A 23534-nucleotide genomic window follows, 5' to 3' on the forward strand; every position below is an offset into this window, starting at 1 on the left:
CTGCCTTTGTTTCTTGTCAAAAAACAAGTTACCATGGCTAAAATGTTGTTTTTAAAATATTTTATGACATTATAATCATGTTTTTTTAATGTTTATGGTCAATACTGTACTTTGTGACCGCCCTAAGACAACTAAGTTATTTTATTGAAACGTTCCCATGACCAGTATAGTTCATTTCAGGTACCTTTATCTCATAGACACTACAAATACCTATTATAGATATAGAATTGGTATTATCTATCTATCTATCTATCTATCTATCTATCTGACAGCCATTCAACCCCAACAGAAGGGAGGCCAGTGAACCAGTGAAATATCAACTTATGTGAGAGGAAAGGTAGTCAGATTCTACAAGGAGGATGCCTTTTGCTTGTTTTAACATGAAGCAGTTATCATTTTCACATCATGCATCACATTGTTTAAAATGCACTTGCGCTAATTTGTGCACCCATGGGCGTGCTGGTCTAAAAACGAGGTGTGTTGAGGCGCACTGTTGGCGCATTGCTATTTTAAAGAAACTGAAAAAGAATTATATAAAGCGACAAGTATATGTTTTGTGTGGAAACAAACAAAAATACTGACCACATTCAACTATATTCCAAATTTCAGTGTTAGTTTCCAACGTGTGTTCACAGTGCATCAGGGGTCAGCATCACACAACACATGTCTTTACTCACTTTCAGAGCTTTGAAGTTTGGTTGCGTTGCAGTCTATGGAGGACTCCGAAAGCTCCCTGACCTCTTCAAGACGATCTGAATTTGCATTCTGAAGATAAACGGAGGTCCTAGGGTTGACGAACGACTTAAGGGTGAGTTATTCATGACAGGATTTTTTTATTTTCCGGTGGAGGGTCCCTGTAATGGCGGCCACCCACATTCAACCCCATCCCGAGCCGCAAATCCTAATATACTCACATACACGGAATAACATTTACCCATGTCCCCGGCACGGCAGCTTTGGCAAGGAACTCAGCAGGACCACGCCCAACAATAAAACAACCTACTCTTTTAACTTCATACATCTAACCACTATCACAAAACAGGTGTGTGCAAGTAGCGTGTAGAGGTGTGTACTCCACGGGACGTCATTGCCCCTCCCTTTTGGCTTATAAGCAATACCGACTGATAAAGAAGTGGATATATGGCGTAAAACCTCGACGACACCACTGCTGTAAGACAATGCGCCAGGCACGCCAACTGTTTTTCCCGTCGTTAAACTAGCAAAAGTGTATTCGGACTAAGGTCACTTGCGCTGTGCGCTTTAGACCATGTGCTTAGATTGTTAAATTAGGGCCTCATACATTCTTTCTGATTGACATTGTCATCATTGCTGAACACATTGTTTGTGTTTTTGCAGGTCACAGGTTTATTTAGCATTTAAAATATCGCCAAACAATTTAAAAAGCAAAGTACAGATGTGAACAATATAGAAATTAAACAAGTGTCAATAAAACTATGGGGAAGTAGACTTCAAAAGTCGTAATCAGATTTACAAAAAATGGGATCTTGTGGAATGCTGTACAATGAAATAAACAGCAAATTAAATTAAAAACTATGTAAGCTAGTGTTGCTCTACACACTTTGTCTCAGACTATGACACACAACTACACAACTAACAACACAAATATAGTGATGAGGATTATAATGAGATTGAAATGATGATATTCAGCAGTGATGTGAACACCACGTCATTCACACCAGATCAATGATAGAGAAGAATAGAAATCACTGAATGAAACGAATGAGCATTTGCCTTAAAGATTCAGTGTGTGTATCCAGATTAAAGATGTTTCACACAAGAACCTGTAAATAAAAACAAAGATTCGGTAAATCATGTATTCTATGTATAACAGAGTGGTCCTTAGTGAATTTTCAATGAAAAGCTCTCGACTAAACTGATCTCCATTTAACTGTCGCACCCAAAATAGCTGCAATTGTGAGGATTTTGAAACAGATATAAAATAATTTGGATTTTGATTTTAGATCAATAGATCTACTTTGTACTTTCACATGAAAGAGTTTTTCTCTGTTGATCAGTCAAGTTTTAAAGTGTGTGTACTTTCCTCCGTCTGTTCTTCTTCTTCCTCAGGTAGTTGTGTCCAGGACAGATTAAAATCAGAGATGTGTGATGCCAGAGCAGACTGCAGCTAAAATTCATCAAAGATTTCAATTATACTGTCATTTCTCATTCTCTCATCATCACTCATCTCATATATTTACACACATCAAACACTCTCATATGTCACTTCTCTCTTAAATCATCACTTTTACTTTTGTATTTTAAGACTCTTTTTCTCACCTGATGGAGGATTTTGTCGCTCTCAGCAGCTACATCACCACTGGAGGAGAACTTCAGCCTCAGAAAGTATTTATTTCTGTGCCCTAAAACTGCAAGACACAGATTAAACAGTCATATACAAATAATAACATCGCAAGAGGACACCAAAGAACCAAAGCAGAAAGTTAGTTCAGTACAACAAAGTATTTTGTTATAAGTACACAAAATATTTGAAAAGTTTAGTTATATTGTAGAGTTATAGGGGCGGTTTCCCAGACAAGGATTATCTTAAACCAGGACTAGGCTTTAGTTAAATTAGGATAATTAAGTTGTTTTAAAAACATACGAAAAAAATATTACTGTGTGCATCTTGAGACAAACCAATCAGAGTGATATATTTTAAGATATGTCAGTGCAAGTTGTTTTCGATCAAGGCATCTCTCACATTTAAGTTAGTCTGAGACTAGGCTTAAACCCTGTCCAGGAAACCGCCCCATAGTGTTCACAAGGATCTATAAAAATAACTAAAAACTTTGCATTCTGTCAGGCAAGTGATGTCACTTTGTAAAGAAACACATGACCAATTCAATTTTAACCAATTCATGTTCTGTAGTTTACACAGAAACAATGAAGGTATCGTTTTCGAAAACTTTGAAACCTACAGTATTTTTGAAAAATGTGCCTGCGGTCATGTAAATGAATAGCCAAAACGCATAAAAAGCTTTCTGTTTTGTAAACGGCCCCAAACACTCAAGAATCTAAATCAAAATTAAATCAGTAAATAAAACAAGTATTAGAAAATCTATCAAAAGTGAAATAATCATGTGTGAGCGATCTCATCATTAATCTCATTCTTCCATTCAGTCGTGTTTGACTCATATGAACTGATATCAACACACTTTCACAACACAGTTTGATTTACAAATACAAACACTGAAATACACAGCATCACATAAACACAATATTGATATTAAAGCAATAAGCCCCAAGAAGCAGTGGGTTACTCCGCTTCACGTCGTGCCACAGCGCCCTTAGCTGTTATAAAATGCACTGTAACCCACTGCTTCTTGGGGCTTATTGCTTTTATAAAACAGTTATTCCATATGCGTGGCAAGGTTTCATAAAATAAAGTAATAAAATGATATTTAGGCTATGTGGTGCAGTCAGCCGTTATAAATCGGGGTATTTTATATCTGCTTATAACTCCGCTCAGCCAATCAGAATCAAGGACCAGAAACTGACCGTTTTATAAAATGTAATTAAAATATAGACAAAACCGAGCGGAAATGTAATTCCATTTTCTGAGTAATTGTGACAGTCATACTGTATTCTGTTCTGTTTTGGTCTTCTGTGCCTTATTGTGCTCCTTATTAGTTAATTAGTCCCTCACCTGATTTAGTTTACCCCATTATGTTCCCCTGTGTATTCAAGCCTGTCTGTCCCTCTAGCTCATTTTGCGGTTTTAAGTTGATATGTTTGGTTGTTGCTACTCTGTTTTCTTTCTGTCTGGATTTCTGATTAAAGCTCTTTTTGGAATATACTCCTAGCCGTGCTCTTCATACAAACCCTTCTGTGACAGTAATCACTCATATCATTCATTATAATAAATATTATATTATTATAATTTACCAGCTCCACCAAATAGTATGTTTTACAAATTACATTTTCCATGGACCTCCACCTCACACAGAGCAAGAGCAGATGTACTTCCAGAGATGACCACATTCACATAACGTCCCACCATCCCATGACACGAGTAACTGATGGTGTAACCAAGTAGAAAACCAGAAGTCACAGCACATCTAGAGAGAGAGAGAAAATCAATTGTTTATGTGTTAATGTTTAAATCAATCAATCAATGAAAGGTGTCCAAGTGATTTCACCTGGGATTGTTGTTTCCATTGTTATCCAAAGAGTTTCCAATACGAATCTCTGCTCCATTGGTTTGATCCTCACAGCACCCTGGTCTAGCAGTGATGATCACTGTACTGATGTCATAATAATCCAGAAGATCCAACCTCCACCATGGGTTACTCTCAGATGTTGTAGCAGAGCAGAATGAACCCGTATCTGGGCCATATCTCAAACCATCAATGGCATTTTCAGCGTCCCAGTCGTTAAATGTGGATGAGTGTGTTGGCGTTCCTTTAAAGGCTAAATTCTCTAGAAAAATAGATATAGATACGCATTTAAAGATCAGCCAGTTTGGTTTTAAGCCAAGACACGGGGTTCAAACAAGAAGAACATGAATTTAGGTTTTTAACCATTTGTAAATTTAGGGCAGTGTTTACTAAATACTGCAAATGAGCGTGAGATCATAATTTCAAATAAAGTGCAAATGAGAGTAAGAACTGGAACGTATAGTTTTATCATTCTTATAAGTTAAGCATATTTATGTTTGTTTTAGACGATTCTTACAAGTTACGCCTGTTTCACACATACTCCGTTTGCATTGCGTATGCGGTGCATATTTTTTTATGTGCCCATGTTAACAGATTAGATCATTCATACAGCATGTGCGGTCCGTCCGTTGCAGTTGCAGTGCTGCAGTGCAGCAGTCGTTTACGCATTGAGTCTATTTTTGCTGTACAGCACAGATTGATTTAAAGCGATAGCACACCTATCATGCTCAAAATCACACCAATTGAGATTAATCTCACCATGAATGCGTGTAATTAAAGTAAGCCACTAATTTCACAGTCATCTTATCGCTTTGATTTCGGGATAAAGCAAGTAAAATCTAAACACTTACCAGGTGTTGCAAAAACACATAATCTGGTAAAAATTATATCTAAAAGTCTATTTTTATGTAAGACATTGCACAGTTTGTTATAATGCATTTATTACATGGCTCATGGAATGCTTGATTCTGATTGGCCAGTCGTGACATTTGCAGGTTGGTTATTCCCAGATAACAACCTATCCAAATTTATAACACCCGGTAACCCGGATGCAGCAAATCATTTTGACAGGTTTTTTTGACTAATTAAATATAACTATATCTTTTTATAACATATGTGACATTATATTTACAAATGATTAAACCAAATTGCCTGTTCGTGACATCTGAATGTATATGTGTGAAACATCCGTTAATCTCCTTTTTTTCTGTTAAGAATGGTGTTTATTTTTTCAGGCGTATAAAATCTTTGATTGGTCTAATTTAAATTTATAAAAGTAACACTGTCTTCACCGGATGCAGTGCGACGTGACAGAAGACAATAGAACGAATTAGAACCCCTTATAATTTTACATTTTCGCCACACTGGGTGCAGCGTGGTCGCATCCGGTGTAGACTCTCGCTGCATCTGAAACCGCATACTATGACCGTACGTACTGATTTAAATGAAGTACCTACCTATCGACTATTAAAACATTACGTTCTATATAGTATGTGTTTTTTTATTATTTGCACTGTAATCACTATATGTGTTAATTTAAATTGATTAGGCAGCATTGTGATCATCTAACATGCGAATATTTTCAGAAAACTGGGTTAAGCACCTACTGTTGGCCATTTTGTTTGTAAGTTGTTCGGTGTCATACTTTTTCCACAAAGCTGTGTGATTTACACTAAAGAGAACAATGAGCTTATTTTATGCTGCAGTCGTTCTTCACTGACTTCACTGACTAGTAAGTCAGACTAAAGGTCTCAGCATACTACATTCGAAATCAAAAAACGACCGTCTGTGACCTGAATTCGAACAAAATCTGGTCCAAACGACAATTCGTTTCACTAGTTCGCCGCATCAAACCAAACAGAACTCTCCGGGAAAGTTTGTGTTGGCCGGTAAACACCCTCGAGCCACCATTGGTCCATTACGTAATAGGTGGGTGTGTTATGTAGCGCCGCCTGGTCTGTGGGAAATAACGCGTCATTTTATTTATCTAAGGTGAGGTCAGATAAGGTCTACATAAAAAAAAAAGAAAAACATTTGAGCAGCATGAATGCTTTTGAATGTCGCGTAGCAGAAGCTATTTGCATACGTCATGTAAACCCCACCTCCAGAGACAAAGGGGTGTTGGATTGTTCGAAAATACTATACCGTCTCTCAACGTTTTCGAGCTTCGTTTTACCCCCAAACACAGAACGAAAGCGCAATTCGCCTGGACTATGCCGAGCCTTTAAAACTAATTCTTAGACGGCCCCAGTTGTTATATCAGGGATTAACAGACCTTGGAATGCCGCGAATGGCCATAGCACTGTTTAATTACAGACTGGGAATGATTATTTATCATTTTTAATCATTCCATAATTCATTACCTGTTTCATAGACCTCCACTTCACACAGAGTGAGATGAGCTGTACGTCCAGACCTGACCACATTCACATAACGTCCCTCCATCCCATGACATGAGTAACTGACAGTATTACCAGGTAGAGGATCAGGGATTACAGCACATCTAGAGAGAGAGAGAATCAATCAATCTCTATAGAGGCGTTTCAATCAATCAATCAATAAAACAATCTGCCAATCAATCAATCAACCAATCAAACAATCAATCAATAAAAAGTGTTTAGGTGATTTCATGAATAACTTTACATGGGATTGTTGTTTCCATTGTTGTCCAGTGAGTTTCCAATACGAATCTCTGCTCCGTTGGTATACTCAAAAGAACCATCTGATCTAGCAGTGATGATCACTGTTCGGATATTATAAATATCCAAGAGATCCAGCCTCCACCATGGGTCACTTTCAGATGTTGTAGCAGAGCAGTATAGACCAGTTTCTGTGCCATATCTTTTACCATCTATGGCATGTTGAGCTAACCAGGTGTTAAATGTGGATGACTGTGTAGCTGTTCCTATAAATGCTAAATTCTCTAGAAAATATATATTCAGAGACAGATGATCAGTCAGTCTGCAGATATATGTCATGAAACTTATAAACAGAGGTGGGTAGAGTAGCCGAAATCTTTACTCAAGTAAAAGTGCAAGTAACTAGAGAAATTGTTACTCAAGTAAAAGTAAAAGTCACTATTTAAAAAACTACTTGAGTAAAAGTAAAAAAGTATGCAATGAAAAAACTACTCAAGTAGCTAGTTACTTAGTTACTTTGTATCTGATTATATAGGCCTACTGCATAAAATTAATATTAACGCCAATATTTTAATATTACATTTTAATCAATATTTTTATTATCATAAGCAGATATCTTTGCAATATACTAGAGAGACTAAAGAATAGACAAACACAGAAGAGACAAGCATTTCTGTAAATGTCATCTAGTCCTGATGTCAATGTAGTTTACACAACTTATTTAGAATAATAGACCATGTCAAACTAAAGCATGAACTAAACTCAGAGCATTTCCTAAGATGATCTAGAACATCTGCAGTGCTCTCTTAAATGAAATACACATTTTTGAACAAAGCTCATGTTTTCTCGTGTTGTGTCACGTGTGTGTTGTGAAACGCTCTTACTTGTAAACAAACAGTAAACAGTGAACCACACGCCCATCAACAAGTTTTCTTCCTTCTGTTCTTCAAATGTATATTTCTGCAAGCCCACGTCTCTGTGTCTGACAGGTAACGCGCATGTTGCTGTGTCTGACGAACAGGTCGCGCGGGTGCGCGCATATGGCGGGCATTTATCATTGCTGGCAAACAATATGACACATTTGTAGTTTTGATTATATAGATATATATTAATATCCACTTCATCCAACGCTCTTTGTGTTCATGCGTGTTCTTAAGTTTCGCGCTACGAGGAGTGAGTAATCCTGCTTCAGATGATTCAGATCATGCTGCGAACTGAACAAATCATTTGAACTGATTCATTAGCCTATTCAAATGGGTTTGCCCATTGTTCAATTAATGCTTTCAAAAGAATCGACTCAAAAGAATCGATCACTCGGGAATGCCCGTAAAAAGAGACGACAACCTTGAAATAAACAACGCGTTTTAAAAAGCATAGTTTAAAATGAAGGAACGAAGGAACGTCACGCAATGTAAGTTATGTAACGAAGTAAAAGTACAGATTTTCTATTAGAAATTTACTCAAGTAAGAGTAAAAGTACACACTTTTAATCTTACTTAAAAAGTACATATTTTCCAAAATGTTACTCAAGTAAATGTAACGAAGTAAATGTAGCGCGTTACTACCCACCTCTGCTTATAAACATTAAAAGATTAAGAGCTATAAAAATTCACTTCATGCTGAAATATCGGTTTGATACTTTATAACTCATCGAAGTTAAATGTCAACTATTTTTAACAACAATGCTCTGTAAAGAGCCACCCATCGGCCCAACGACGGAATCCAATGGCGTGGACGGAGGTATATCGCGTGTTCTGTCTTTCCAATGTGCTTTTAAAGGAATAGCACTGTAGTTCATTTTAATCTGACTCCAATTATAATATAAATCAATTCGGACAAAATCCCAATTAGTTGCTGATCAAAATTTAGTCAAATAATTTTTTATTATTTAAATTATCATACTTTTCAAGTTATCCTTTCGTTTGGGACCTGGTGTCGCACCAAGTCTCACGCCGACAGAGTACGTGGATCTCACGGTCACAAAACTGTCAGTCTGATCTTTCGTCAGAGGTTGCCAGGTAAACTAATATCATTAAGTCTGGCCGCCCCATGCTTGCTCAGAAACATAACAATAGTTATTTTAGTCACGATCATACAACTTGCTATAAGGCAGGTGATAGGTGGAAATCTGGTATGTGAGCCTTAGTAAATGTGCCCCATTCTCTGTTTAAAATCAAAACTCCAGTCCATCCTATCCTGACATACTTATTTTGTGGTAACAACAGGCTCCTCTCAATCTACTGGAAATAACAGTCTCTGAAGAATTCTTAAACAAATCAATAACAATGTTTTATGCCAGGCAGGTACAACATTAATTAAAAGAATATAATTCAGTTTCAATTCATAAAAATAATCAGCAAGATAGAAAACAAAACAAAGTCATACCTGGCAATAAATACACACAAAGTAATTTTGTGGGAAGTTCTGGATACAGATGCTTCCCTGAGTCTTTTGCCAATGCACCTTATATACCCAGATGGAACAAAGAGTCATAAGTTCAATGGTCATTTTGGAATTTAGTTTGTTTGGTTTCTCGTGACTGAAGAGAGCATCAAATGGGATCTCAATCTATCTAGAAAGTCACACCTCTTAGAGGAGTGCAGTTTATGTCCTAAAGTTAAAAAGCTCTAATACACTCTTTGTTAGGTTTGAAAGAACTAAACCTTTTTACCCATCGCACCATGACCTTTAAAACAATACCAAACATGATGATCAAGTCTTCATAACATGACAATAAATGATATACACAGTATTAAATGTGTAAGCACATTTCCAGTGGTCAGGGCCAAGAGATGAAGGGGAGGGGAGAGGTGCGATTAGAAGAGGGGGTTCAGTTACTTGGTATCAGCAACCCCCAGGGAGAGGGCAGGATATCATTCCTCAAGATTTAGCAAGGAATGTGGATTTTATCGCTTATGATACATCCCCAAAGTTTCTCCTGTTGTATGTTGCAACTCCACAACAACACCCAATGTTGATTACTTCGCCAGCTGCCTTACAGTTCCAACACGAAAACATTTTTGATCGATGACTCAAATTATAACTTGTACAAATATTCAATAAAATAAACGATTTAAGTGTCTACAAACACAAACATACACTGTAAATTCTAATTAGTTCAGTTTACTTAAAAAAAACTTTGGAAACCGATTGCCCTTATTTTTTCAAGCCGAACTTAAAGGTAAAATTAAAGTTAAGTTAGTAATCAGCTATAAGTAAGTAGAACAAGCTTTTTCAGAGTAATTTAACTAATACATATCAAGTAAGTTTAATATTTCAATTTCAATTAAAATACTAGTACTCTTGATACAGATTTACTATTCCACTTTAAGCTACGACAACTTAAAAAACTATGTGCAATCGGTTTCCAAAGTTTGTTCAAGTAAAGTGAACATGTTTTTTTTAAATACAACTGAAACAGAAGACACTCAACACAAGTTTGACATTATCAACTGTTTCTTTTTTAATAAACAGCTTGTTAGGAACATCACAATAACTGGCAAATGTAGACACAATGCTTCTGTCTAAACAGATCTCTTATGCCTCATTAAATAGCACTGAAAAAAATTACAATGTACAGCACTATACAGAACAAAGTAGGCATTTGACGCATGTAGACATTTAGCTTTTACTAAAATATAGACATTTGGCTTTAGAAAGGTAGAGTTATAACTATAAAAACATAACTGAGCCATCTGTAACCAGAAGTAAAACCAGTGCTCCCTTAAAATTAGTGCAGTTACAAAATAAGCCTGAAATACAAACATTTAACTAATCTACAGTATATATTAACATAAGTATAAAATCTGTGCAAAATTGAAATTAGTGAAATGACAAAACATGCCAAAATATTAACAGGCACAAAGGCATTCAAGACAAAGTTTATCTTAAAAGCTGATTTTAAGGGTTTGAAGTTTAGGTTTGAGTTTCTTACCTCCCAACAACAGAAATACCCTCAGGGCAAAATGTTTCCCTTATTGTCTTTGTGTAGTCTAAATTTAGATCATAGATTAAAGCAAAGAGGAGACATACGGCATGTGGCAAGTTTGGGGCATCATCCACAACAATTCTTCCCTCCAGAATGATTGCCCTTGATGCATTAACATTGAGAACATGGAGTTCGGGCAGGCGTATCTTCACGTGAAACTGTGAGCAGGCCAACATCAATTCCACAGAAGTCTGCATCTACATTTGAGTCCGAAACATAACAAAAATAGGAAAGCGTGAGTTTTTCTCTATCTTGAGACACATCAGAGCTTTGGGCAAGCAAGAAGCATAATGACATATAACCAAGCTTTAAATCACAACTGCCATAGACAGATGATAAATTATATAGTGAAACAGTTACAAAACATTTAAAGGGCTAGTTCACTCAAAAATGAAAATTCAGTCATCATAGGTTGTTTCAAACCTATATACATTTTATACATAAAGCACAAAAACAACCACTGCGTCAAATCAGAATTGTTTTAAGTCAAGAGACAAATATAGTATCGAAATACTCTTAACCTTAACCATTACTCTAATTGAACTAAACTAAACAGAAATACCAACAACAATTACTTACAAAGCACATCCTGAATTCTCAGAGTCATCCCCCAGGAAGAACGCGAAGTACTGCGAAGCACACACACGTAACACATTACATCAGATGACTATGCAAAAGCAAAAACAGACAGAGAATAAGGCTAACAATCATATTCAAATGAAGACTCAAAAGATGACAACAGTCAACCTAAAGAAATACCTTTGAATCAACCTGACGCAAAATTTCATCCAAGCGCTTTCCCCTGATTTCCTCCTTTTTTCTGAACAATTCAATCCAACATGCAGTGTGTGTGTCCAATGCTGCTCAGAACTTGGATCTCAGATTTTCCAGATATGCGATTGAATTCAGCAAAGATCTAAGCACAAAACACAAAGTGGTTGTTTACATTAAAATAAAAAGCCATTTAGGTTGTAAAGAGAAATAGAAAACAAACGTGGCTTTCAGTAAAAAGTGCTGGGCACTTCTCCAAGATCTCACAAACAGGAGGGTCAGAATGAATGATTTCCTTTCTCATCAGGGCAAATGTGCGGTCTTCATACTGAACGTTGAAATAATATGAGACTTACAGCTTCTCATAGCACATGTTTCAAGGCATCAAGCGGAAACTCTAAAGTAAAAAGTCAAACACACACACAATAATAAAAAAAACACACAATCATGTATTTCTCCAGCAGATCTAATGCGTTAACTGACAGAGAACTGGCCGGGACTATTTAGATCAGAAGGCAGAATAAAGAAATGAAGTTATTTTGTATTAAAGTCATTTTGGGTCACCATTGACTTACAAAATTTCAACGTTTGTGATGACAAATAACTGCAGACATGTGCTAGCACGCGTTTGTACAGCCCTCACTGAATTAAGAAAAGTAATGTACAGCGTTATAACGACTAACGAGTACTAAAATGAATAAAATCAATTTATTTTGTAAAGTAATGGCAGGCATCCTGGCTGCTGATTTTACACACTAAAGTGGACAATAACTAAACTAAGAAACACCGCAAGTACTTTGACACGTGAGGACCAAAAAGTGTTTAAGACACGTTTTAAGGTCTTAACATGTTCATAAATACAAAAAATAATCAATAAAAATAAAATAATTAGCAGTAATTACCTTGATTTGGCGAAGATCACAATCCTCAGTCCACGTGCTTCAGCAAGGTGTGGGGGAGGGGAGTTGTGCTTCATTGCGCATGCTCACATGACGCCCTTTTCACATGACGTCACGCATCTTCCGTTCTGCCGCAAAGCAGTGTATCATTACTTCCGCTAGCACTCCAGTTCATAAGGTGGCGGTAATGCACCTATAAGCTGGTTTGCCAACCGCCAGTAAAACTCAAGAAGAAGTTACTTCCGCTAGCGCCTCAGAATGGAGTTTACCAAGTGGCTTGCAAACCTGCCACAAATACGGCTAGATGATGTACAACGTCTTGCAGACAAATTTTCGCTAACGACAAGATCAAAGCTAGAGAAAGGATACAAATTCTTCGTTGAACAGTACCTGTTTGATTATGAAGGTAAGTGTTTTGTTTTCTTTTTGTGTTAGCGAAGGTGCTAGGATAAGTACTTGAATACGTGTTCTGTCCGTTTTTTTTCTCACTGTTGTTAAATTCCAGCGCGACAGCAAAATGGAAGTTCTTCTTCTTCTTCTTCTTGTTTGTTGCAAGACGGATGTTATGATACACTGCTTTGCAAAAAGGCGGAAGTTATGTGACGTCATTGTGAAAAGGGCGTATTTCGAGTAATTTTACTTAGTTTTTGTTAGTTATATCAACTAAACATTTTAACATTTTGACAACAATTAACAATGTCTAGTAAAATCAACATTTTGGCCAAATTTAAGTAAACATACTAGCACTTTTCAAGTAAGGTATACTATTTGATTTTACATTGTACCAGAATGAAACTACCTGACGTGTTGGAGGCACTGACTATGTTGATGCGCATAAGCGATTTTATCTGGTAAATGTCGTGGTCCATCGTGGTGTAACAAACTTGTCACAGTGGTTTATAAATATAAATAACAAGCGCTGTTGCAATATCGTCTAATACGTAAGCCAAAGTTCGATTCACGAGTTAGCCTTGCAGCTAATGAACTGGGACGGATAGTATGCGTGTTAGGTGTGCTTTATTTCTGTCACGATTCGGGCATGAGAGACACGGATACACAGACAGAGGACCTAAGTGCAGACAGGGTAAGGGGTAAACTAGACTTTTAATAAATAACAAAACATACAAAACAAAGACCCACGTGGGGGTAGAATAAACTGTAAACATGACATATAACAAGAACAAGGACTTACTACACTAAACTAGAAATAACATCTATTACATACTAAAAAGACTAGGCTACACTTAACAGGACAAGACTCACCCACACGAAACACGACAGAGTACAATGAACCGACACAAGACAGAGAACACAGGGGCATTAAATAAAGGGACAAATCAAAGGGGAACAGGTGTGGGGCATGAACTAATAAACAACCAGTAACGAGAGATACAAAAGGGCGGGAACACAGACAAGGACCGGAGAGAGTATCGAAGGCCGACAGGGTCAAAATGACTCTCTCCACATAAAACAAGAGGTTCTATCATGGTTCTGCCACTAGGTCAAGAAAAGCAAGACAAGGTGGGGCAGAACCATGACAATAGCCCCTCCTTAAGGAGCAGCATCCTGATGCTCCTCAAGGAACAAACAAGACTACACAGACTGTGACAAAAAACATAACTATACAAAACACGACCAAAAACGTGATACATAGAGAAAAAAAAGTCCAAACAAAAGACATGGCGCCGGCTGGAAGGCCGGCTAGACAGCACATGGCGCCGGCTGGAAGGCCGGCTAGACAGTACATGGCGCCGGCTGGATGGCCGGCTGGACAGCACATGGCGCCGGCTGGATGGCCGGCTGGACAGTACATGGCGCCGGCTGGATGGCCGGCTGGACAGTACATGGCGCCGGCTGGAAGGCCAGCTGGACAGTACGTGACGCCGGCTGGAATGCCGGCTGGACGACACGTGGCGCCGGCTTGATGGCCGGCTAGACAACACATGGCGCCGGCTGGATGGCCGGCAGGACAGGACATGGCGCCGGCTGGATGGCCGACTGGACAACACATGGCGACGGCTGGATGGCCGGCTGGACAACACGTGGCGCCGGCTGGATGGCCGGCTGGACAGGACATGGTGCGGGCTGGATGGCCGACTGGGAGGCCGGCTATCACCGGCTGGGCATGCCTGGATATCGACATGACAGGACAGGATGTCGGCGGCTGGGCAGCGCTCTCTGGCATCTGGGCAGCATCTCCGATGGCTGGGCAGCGCTCTCTGGCAGCTGGGCAGCAAACAAGGACAAACACACACAAACAGTCGACTTGACAGGCCTGGGCACCAGCTAGGAGGCCGGCAGGGATCTGCAGCGGGAACAGGACACCGGCGGCCTCAACCCTGGAGGGGAATCCGACAACCTCAACCCTGGCAGGGAGCCCGGCGGTCTCGATCCTCTGGACTGGAGCCTGGCGGCCTCTACCCTCGAAGGGAGTCCGGCGGATTCAACCCTGGAAGGGAGTCCGGTGGCATCGACCCCTCCCGCTGAGATCCCTCTGTCTGCTGGGTCCAGAATTGGTCGGTTCATTCTGTCACGATTCGGGGATGAGAGACACGGATACACAGACAGAGGACCCAAGTGCAGACAGGGTAAGGCAGTGGTCTCAAACTCAATTCCTGGAGGGCCGCAGCGCTACACAGTTTAGCTCCAACCCTAATCAAACACACCTGATTCATCTAATCAAGGTCTTTAGGATTACTAGAAACCTCTAAACAGGTGTGGGTTGGAATTGGTTGGAGCTAAACTGTGCAGAGCTGCGGCCCTCCAGGAATTGAGTTTGAGACCACTGGGGTAAGGGGTAAACTAGACTTTTAATAAATAAAAAAACATACAAAACAAAGACCCACGTGGGGGTAGAATAAACTGTAAACATGACATATAACAAGAACAAGGACTTACTACACTAAACTAGAAATAACATCTATTACATACTAAAAAGACTAGGCTACACTTAACAGGACAAGACTCACCCACACGAAACACGACAGAGTACAATGAACCGACACAAGACAGAGAACACAAGGGCATTAAATAAAGGGACAAATCAAAGGGGAACAGGTGTGGGGCATGAACTAATAAACAACCAGTAACGAGAGATACAAAAGGGAGGGAACACAGACAAGGACCGGAGAGAGTATCGAAGGCCGACAGGGTCAAAATGACTCTCTCCACATAAAACAAGAGGTTCTATCATGGTTCTGCCACTAGGTCAAGAAAAGCAAGATAAGGTGGGGCAAAACCATGACAATTTCAGCAGAGTACAAGTTGGAAGCACGGGCCCCTGCAAAGGTGGTCACTGCGTTGATACTGGCTTCTGTAGAAGTGGTGTCTGCTGCGGCAGAGCACGGGTTGGAAACACGGGGCGGTCCGGCCATCTGGAGTATGGGAACTTTTCCCGGTGGGCCGCTAATGTATGGGGCCGGAATGGACGCTTGGGCCGAATGCATGCAAAGCGAAATCATTAGTGAGACGGACACGTATACATGTAACGCAATGACACATTACATACAACCCCTCCATCTCCCCCGTCGACAGAAATGGTGGAGGGCCGATGCAATCAAACACCTCCGCCCGTTGAAAGAAATGGTGGAGGGCCGATGTGGGACGAAAACTCCAGGGCCATTTTTGCTTCCCAGTCCGCACCTGTGCTTGCAGATGGATTATAGCCACCGTGTGCATGATGCCTAGCTGTATACGTGAGTGGAGAGACGCAGAGAGTGAGCATGCTACCGTCACCCAAACGTTCTCAATAAATATGCTGTTATATCTTCAAATTGTTGTGCGCATCTTGTATGAGTCGAACACAATTAATGATTCCAGAGTTAACATTTGTCATCAGTCCAAGATGCAGTTTTATTCAGGTTGGCAGACGAGAGACGAGGGAGATCTTGCTGTTAAGCACCGGTCGAATATGCTGATGCATGCTGCTGTTTGTGCTGACTTAAAAGCAGTGTTGGGTGTAACTAGTTACTAAGTAATTAGTTACTGTAATTTAATTACTTTTCCCTCAAAAAAGTAAAGTAAGGGATTACTCTTGTTTTTCCTGCAATTTAATTACAGTTACTTCTGATGTAATTAAACTAAATACTTTGTGTAATATGTGTGTGTGCAGAAGAGGAATTTACATCAAAATTCAAAGTCTAACTTTAAAATCAGCGCTTTAATGTATAATTCTCACATTTGTAATTAATAATAATACTTTATGTAGTTTTATATTATTTATTTGAATGAATTAAAAGAGCCGTTTCATGTCCATCCTTGAATCACTTAACTCATCAAGGTTGATGTAGGATATAGAAAGTAATTAGTAATTAGTAATTAAATACTTTTTGAAGAGAGTAACTTGTACAGTAATCTAATTACATTATCAAATGTGTAATTAGTAACTAGTAATTAATTACTTTTTCAGAGTAACTTACCCAACACTGCTTAAAAGTGACGGCTGTGTGCATTATTTTGGACGAGATGTGAATGGGAACGGCACGCTGTGTAGAAAACGTATGCCGCTGGATGAAGCAGAAAGATTTTAGTTAATCCAGTCACTTTCGGAAGCAGCAATTATATCTACTGATCTCCAGAACCTTACAGTCGGCTCAACTGACGTTCGCTGAACAGTACGGGCGCCGAGGAAGTGTGCCGTGCAGGCCAGCAATATCTCACGCTTGAGTGCAGCAGTGTCAACGCGGGTTGACAGAGGATAAAGCTAAATATATTTTTCAAGTAGAAAGATTTTACTCACCCAGCTTCTTGCGTAACAGTGTGTTCGGAGGTTCAAACACAAGAAAAAAATGATAAATTCGGTAATGAGGCATGGAATTCGGGCTGATTAGAGCGACTGCATGGAACGACAGAATGAATTGTTTCCCCCAAGATGATTGTTTCACTTCGCAGAAGATGAGTGTACAGCCATTGAAACGTTAATGTATTGGTATTGGCTTACCGTTATTGAACTGGGTCGAAATACGGCAATCTTGCGAGTCTGACTAGCATATGTTTACATGTGTTATGGCAGTAGCGTAGCCAGGAATGAGACTCTGGGTGTGCATTTGAAAAACTGGGTGTGCCACATTTATTAACAGATTAAAGTACAAAAAAAACAACTCTGCATATAACGTTACAGAATACACTGGGCTGATGTGTAAAACTAAACTCGCCACATATCCATAAATATTGTAAGTAAACAACAATAGCACGAGTATAATTGTTTTTATTAAAACCCTTTCACACGTAAGTTTAAAATTTTCAGAATGACTCCCTGGCGTGAGTTTTTTTCAAGGCAACAGTTAGAACTTATCACTTTAATATTTCCATGGCGACGCAGGACTGCTTATGTGACAGACACACCGCAGAAGGACAGCAGCTGTATGACTGATGTACTGATTTTACGTAATTTTTCTTTTTTATTCAAAATATTCACAAACTTGTTAACTATGATATGAAATATCTGATATTCCGATTGTCAAATATGTGTAGGAATGTGTTTCGTTGTTTAAACACTTTTATAATGATCGCGTTAGTTGAGCTAACAGTCATGTTTGTTTGTGCCGCATTTACAGCACGTGAATTTAAATATATGAAGCCTAAAATAAGCATTATGTGATTGAAAGCACTGCATAGTTGTGATATGTGAGAGGACTGAGTAAGTCTGTCTCTGGCTCAGTGCCAGCCAAAGCGCGAATGTTCTAATCACACCAGTGTGATCGTATACGCGCCAAAGGGTTAATTTGAGACTTAAAAAAATCTGCATTTATTTTTAGGTGTGCCATCTGCCACTTTGGTTGGCACCGGCACACCCGTGGCTACGCCACTGTGTTGTATTAAAATCCTACTCCCCGTGAGATTACGACTCCCTTGTTTTCCCCTACGAAGGTTAGGGTTAGGTGTGGGGGCGGGATTTAGAGATAGGGACCAATCACAAAGCAGCATCCTAAGTGAATGAACCAATCAGAAGTAGGGGAGTCGTAATATCACGGGGAGTCGAATTTCGGTACAACAACGGCGTCTGAACACTCGTGTCCCGTTAGCAGTGAGCTAACATGCCGACAGCGATCGCAACTGGGAACGAGCGAGGTGACGAGCGCAAACGTAAACAAGCGGGTATATGGAATCGCTTCCCGAATCTGCGGGGAAGATGTATGTGGAAATGTTGCTTTAACGCACATGTGTCAAATACAAGGCCCGCGGGCCAAATCCGGCCCGCCCCCTCACTTTATGTGGCCCGCGAGAGCTTACAAATTATTGTATTGTTATTATACATTTTATGTCCACGACCTGAAAATGCAACTCAACTTTATTACCTGCGTGATGACGACATCTAGCCAGTAGGTGGCAGTGTCCGTATATATCGCAGAAATAAGCCCCTCCAGTGCGATCAGGTTGTTTCTTGTTTCACACTGGAGGGGCTTATTTCGCGATAACAGCCGGCTGCTTGTACATTATCCCGCTTATTACACAGGATACTTGCCACATGAGAAAAAAACTGGACATGAAATGTGAATTTGAAATATTTTATTAGCTCATTTTTACTGAATGCAGACCTAACAGGAAAAGCTGTTTACTTTCGGTTTTAAGGTAAGAAACAACGTTCAAATGTCACGAACATTCAATTTGGTTTAATAATTTGTAAATATAATGTCATATATGTTATTAAAAGACATATTTATATTTAATTTGTCAAAAAAACCTGTCAAAATGATTTGTTGCGTCCGGGTTATCCGAGAGGTTGTTATCTGGGAATAATGAACCTGCAAATGTCGCGACTGGCCAATCAGAATCAAGCATTCCAACGAGCCGTGTAATAAGTGAGTGATATGATATATACTGTATATATATATATATATATATATATATTAATTAGATTACATCATGTCAAACAAAGAAAAATTGATGCAGAGGGGAGGCTATTTCAAGAGGGATGGGAAAGCAAATACATGTTTGTGCTTAATGGAAACAAGCCGGTGTGTCGTCTTTGCCAGGAGGCCATCCCTGTTAAAAAAAACAGCATATGCTGGTTTGGTATGTTTTGATGCTGGTTTGTGCTGGTTTAGCTGGTCTTTAGCTGATCATGTGCTGGTCCATAGCTGGTTTAAGCTGGTCCAACCAGCATCAAAACATACCTAACCCAGCATATACTGTTTTTTTCAACAGGGGTGGCTGTGCTCAAAGAATACAGTACAATTTACGTCGGCACTTCGAAAACTAGCACACTTCGTATGCTAACCTTAGCCACCAAGAAAAGCAACAAATGGTACAAGACTTGAAAAAAACAAATGCTTCTGCAAAAAGTGATGCAGCCGTGAAAGCCAGCTTTACTGTGGCTGAAGAAATCGCCCGAGTTACCAAGTGTTTTTCAGAAGGTACATTTTTAAAGCAGTGTATGCTGAAGATATGTGAGCAAGTGTGCCCTGACCAGAAAGGCCTTTAAAAATGTTAGCTTGTCAAGAAACACTATGCAGACCGACTATGTGTTCATACAGAAACATATCTTTTTTTTTTTTATAAACTGTACAATAGTTGTACACTTGAATACACTTTATTTTACTGGTCTTTTACTGTCAAAACTGGGTATTAATTGAGTTATTACCAAAAGGAGTAATTAAGTGCAGATGTAATTATGCAGTGTGATAAAAGAGTGGATACATGTATATAGTCTTACAGTTACAACCGGCCCTTTGAGAGCAACCATAATACTGATGTGGCCCGGGATGAAATCGAGTTTGACACCCCTGCTTTAACGGATCGAGGCTGCGTGGCTGCAGCGCTTTTAAACTTCATAGGATCCCTTGAATACCTTATGTCCGCCCTGTGCTGATGAAATCCTTAGAGTTTAGTTCTCATTTAGGAATAGTTTATCGAAAAGCAAAAACAACCATGTAAAGCAAACAAGCTGCGGTGTTTGCGTGTGCGTCTATGAGCAACAATGTTGCGAAACGTCCGAGAGAATGGAGGTGAGGTGTCTTGACGACTCATAGGCTGTTAGGATGCTTGCTGTGATTGTTTATCGAAAGCCAGCCGAGTTAATTATATGCACGTGCTACTCCGAAACCTTGTTAATAAAACATCATTTTTGCGTGCATATGATACACCAATTTTTAGCATGCGTGCATATTAACCGGCAATTTGTCTTATTAACCTGTCCCCTAAACCTAATGTTAGCGTGCGTGCATATTACAACCTCTACCCAAACCCTAAACCTAACAGTATTATTTTCATTATTTCAGTGTTTCCTCTTCATGTACGTTTCAAAATGGCTGCTCTTCAGCGAGGTGCACGCAAACATTGGCGTATCATAAGCACAAATTTTAACTTTGGCGTACGTCTTTAACGATATCGCAACAGCGTGTTATTTATACGCAATTGATGAGAACGGGTTGTTCAAGCGAAAACATTTTTTATGCACATTTTCAGAATTGATGTGCATCTTTATGTTTCTATCCAGTGTTTTTTTTATGCGAAGTTAAAATTGGTGGATGGAAACATAGCTAGTTTGTGATCAAGTCTGAAAACTTCAGAATCACTTTCGAATTATTTTTGTAAATTTTTTTTAGCAGAAGCAGGCATAAAAAGACCAGAGAAAGGGAAATCCTCCCACCGCAAAACGCACCCTGTTGTTATGGTTTACTTAACGAGTGTTTCACTGTTTCATTTGAAAACAGAACATAGGCTACATGTAATGTTTAAATTAATGTTAATTTAATGTTAATTAACATTTATGATGTTCAGATACTATAGACAGTTGATCAGTCAGTTTGCAGATATATAAATACATATGTGATAATCTGCTAAAGATCATTTGAATCTCTTTAACCCTCATGTTCTGTTGACTGACCCACAGCGACTGAATGCCACAATGCCATAATAACCTTAAGAACTTAAATAAGAAACACAATAACAGAATTATCCTGGGACTAAAAATATTTTAACATTCACAACTTTATATAATTTTGTGAAAAATAAAAAGATTGTGTTACCTGCTAAACTACCTGGAAGGGAAACAAGACCTGTTGAACAAAAATACGAATTTGACAGTTAAATCTGAAAATTAAATTAAAATTGTTACAAAGCTCTCCAGTCTTTAGCCTATTTTTTTTAATTTTTAAAGTCATGTTAAAGATTTGCATGAAGAATGACTGTCAGCATGTATAATGTTGAGATGTTTGTGTGTTCTATGAGATGATGTGAGGTGTACTCACCAGAGAGTAAGATCAGATGAATGAGTTTGTCCATGTCTCTGCTGAACAAAAGGAATATGAGAAAGGAGAAGAGAAGAGAATTGAGTTTCTTCTGGGTTATGAGCAGAACTTACACATGAAGATTTCACTCCTCTCTTCTTCACTCTTCTAGCAATACATCAACACATCCCTCTGGACATTTGACTGTCACTCTCTCCACCCTCATCATGACATCACCACTCAATGTCTTAAACATCTAAAACACTTTTGTCAAGTCAAGGCTTATTTACAAATCAAATCTGGTTTCACGAAAATGAAATGAATCACAAACTACACATGCGAATCTTGTGCTCCTACCTAGAAACCAGCAGATAAACAAAAAGAAAACAACTTTTGTGTTGATTCATTTTTGATCATTTCTGATTTCTATCATGAACACAAGTCAATGAAAAACTGAGAGAATGTTTTTTCTTCTGCAGTCACAGCAGTGTTTTCTCTTCCTGATAATCACTTTCATCATGTTTTGTGTTATGAGTTCAGAATAAAGACACTTTCATACAGACAATTTAGTCCAAATAACAACAATTTACAAGCAAAAATCAAGAGTAAATGAGGAAATCGGCTGTTTGAGAATAAGAAAATAAGCTATTACACTCTTTAAAATGTTGCATCATTTCGACTCATTGTTGGGTAAAATATGGACAAAATCAACCAGAGGGTTATAAATGACTCTATGCTGGACTGTTTTAACTCATGATGGGGGAACAACAATCCAGTATACGTTCATTTATAACCCAATGGTTGGTTTTGTCCATACAGTATCCCTCATTTCTGTAGTGTATCTGGAACATATAAATAAAAAGCAAAGAGAAATTAGACAACAAATATATAAAAAATGTTGTGTCATCTGAGTTCATGTCTAAATGAAGATTATTAAACTGGGTCACGGCTGATTTGTTGCAGCAGATACTTCAGCCTGTTTTGTTTGAAACTCATTTGTTAAGAAGATCCATTCAAATTAAACATGTGTCCTATTTTTCAGTGTGAACCAAAAGGAAAACAAATGATTGTTTGCATCTCTCTACAGTGTTCAGTCATGGGGCCACATGTAAAAAAAACTTCTCAGAAATGCTCTTAAGAATAATCTTACGGTTTGACTTAAGTGTCAAAACAAATTTAGTTAAAGTAGGACCTGTTTAAGAGTAAAAGACTTAGAAAAGCAACTTTCAGTAAAGTTTAAGACTGATTCTTAAGTGCTGACTGAAGTGTTGTGTACTACAATGATGTCAACACAAAGTGTCCGCCCTCAACCTCTGAATCAGCCAATAGTGAGCCTGTGAGGGTCAGCAGCAACATGATAATTCACTGGTAATAAAGATAATAATGGTCACATGTTTATTAGCATGGTTGTTAGTTTACAATATTGCAAAAGCCTTTAAAAAAAATGCCACGATTTACACAGGAAGAACCCAATTGCAGGCAGCCGTGGTGAGGTTTTAACAAAAAAAGGTTTATTTACAGATAACAAAACAAAAACCCACAAAGGGGAGACAAAACACTATAACGAAAGAGAGATTTCAAAAGATAAACAAAAACTTCCCACAAGGGGCAAAACGAGAACTACAAATCATAAACAAAACAAAACCAAACTTACAAAACAGGCAAGGTAGGGCGCGACAGGGCATGAAAACGAGACCTACACGAACGAACAGCATATAGGAAACAATGAACCGACACAGGACAGTAAAAACAGAGGCTTTAAATAGGGGGATACAAACGAGGGATAATAACACAGGGAGGGTGACGGGCAGGTGACAAGGATCAAACACCAAGGAGAAGTTAACGAGGGAACGAGAGGGCGGAGCTAAAAGACGCAACACCGGAGAGGG

General features: G+C 38.8%; 1 protein-coding gene across 1 annotated transcript; it reads right to left on the reverse strand.

The window, feature by feature from the left end:
• Positions 1–1356: 1356 nt before the first annotated feature.
• LOC130556280 (uncharacterized) lies at positions 1357–21866 on the reverse strand. Its single transcript, XM_057337140.1, has 10 exons — positions 21780–21866; positions 21667–21707; positions 21445–21474; positions 6822–7101; positions 6542–6681; positions 4161–4440; positions 3940–4079; positions 2299–2387; positions 2062–2146; positions 1357–1801 (listed from the first exon to the last, which is right to left on the reverse strand). The coding sequence occupies exons 2-10, from the start codon at positions 21698–21700 to the stop codon at positions 1791–1793; spliced, it is 1089 nt and encodes a 362-aa protein (XP_057193123.1). The 5' UTR covers positions 21701–21707; positions 21780–21866; the 3' UTR covers positions 1357–1790.
• Between the last annotated feature and the right edge of the window lie 1668 nt (positions 21867–23534).

This window comes from Triplophysa rosa, linkage group LG1, assembly GCF_024868665.1.
Source record: "Triplophysa rosa linkage group LG1, Trosa_1v2, whole genome shotgun sequence".
Classification (NCBI taxonomy): domain Eukaryota; kingdom Metazoa; phylum Chordata; class Actinopteri; order Cypriniformes; family Nemacheilidae; genus Triplophysa; species Triplophysa rosa.

Bases quoted from the DNA above. Each gene is read 5' to 3' on its own strand.
- LOC130556280 (XM_057337140.1), bottom strand. From the start codon at position 21,700: ATGGACAAACTCATTCATCTGATCTTACTCTCTG. The intron at 4,441-6,541 runs GTAATGAATTAT...CTATTTTTCTAG, and splicing joins AGTGGAGGTCTATGAAACAG to AGAATTTAGCCTTTAAAGGA. The intron at 2,147-2,298 runs GTGAGAAAAAGA...GATGAATTTTAG, and splicing joins GCGACAAAATCCTCCATCAG to CTGCAGTCTGCTCTGGCATC.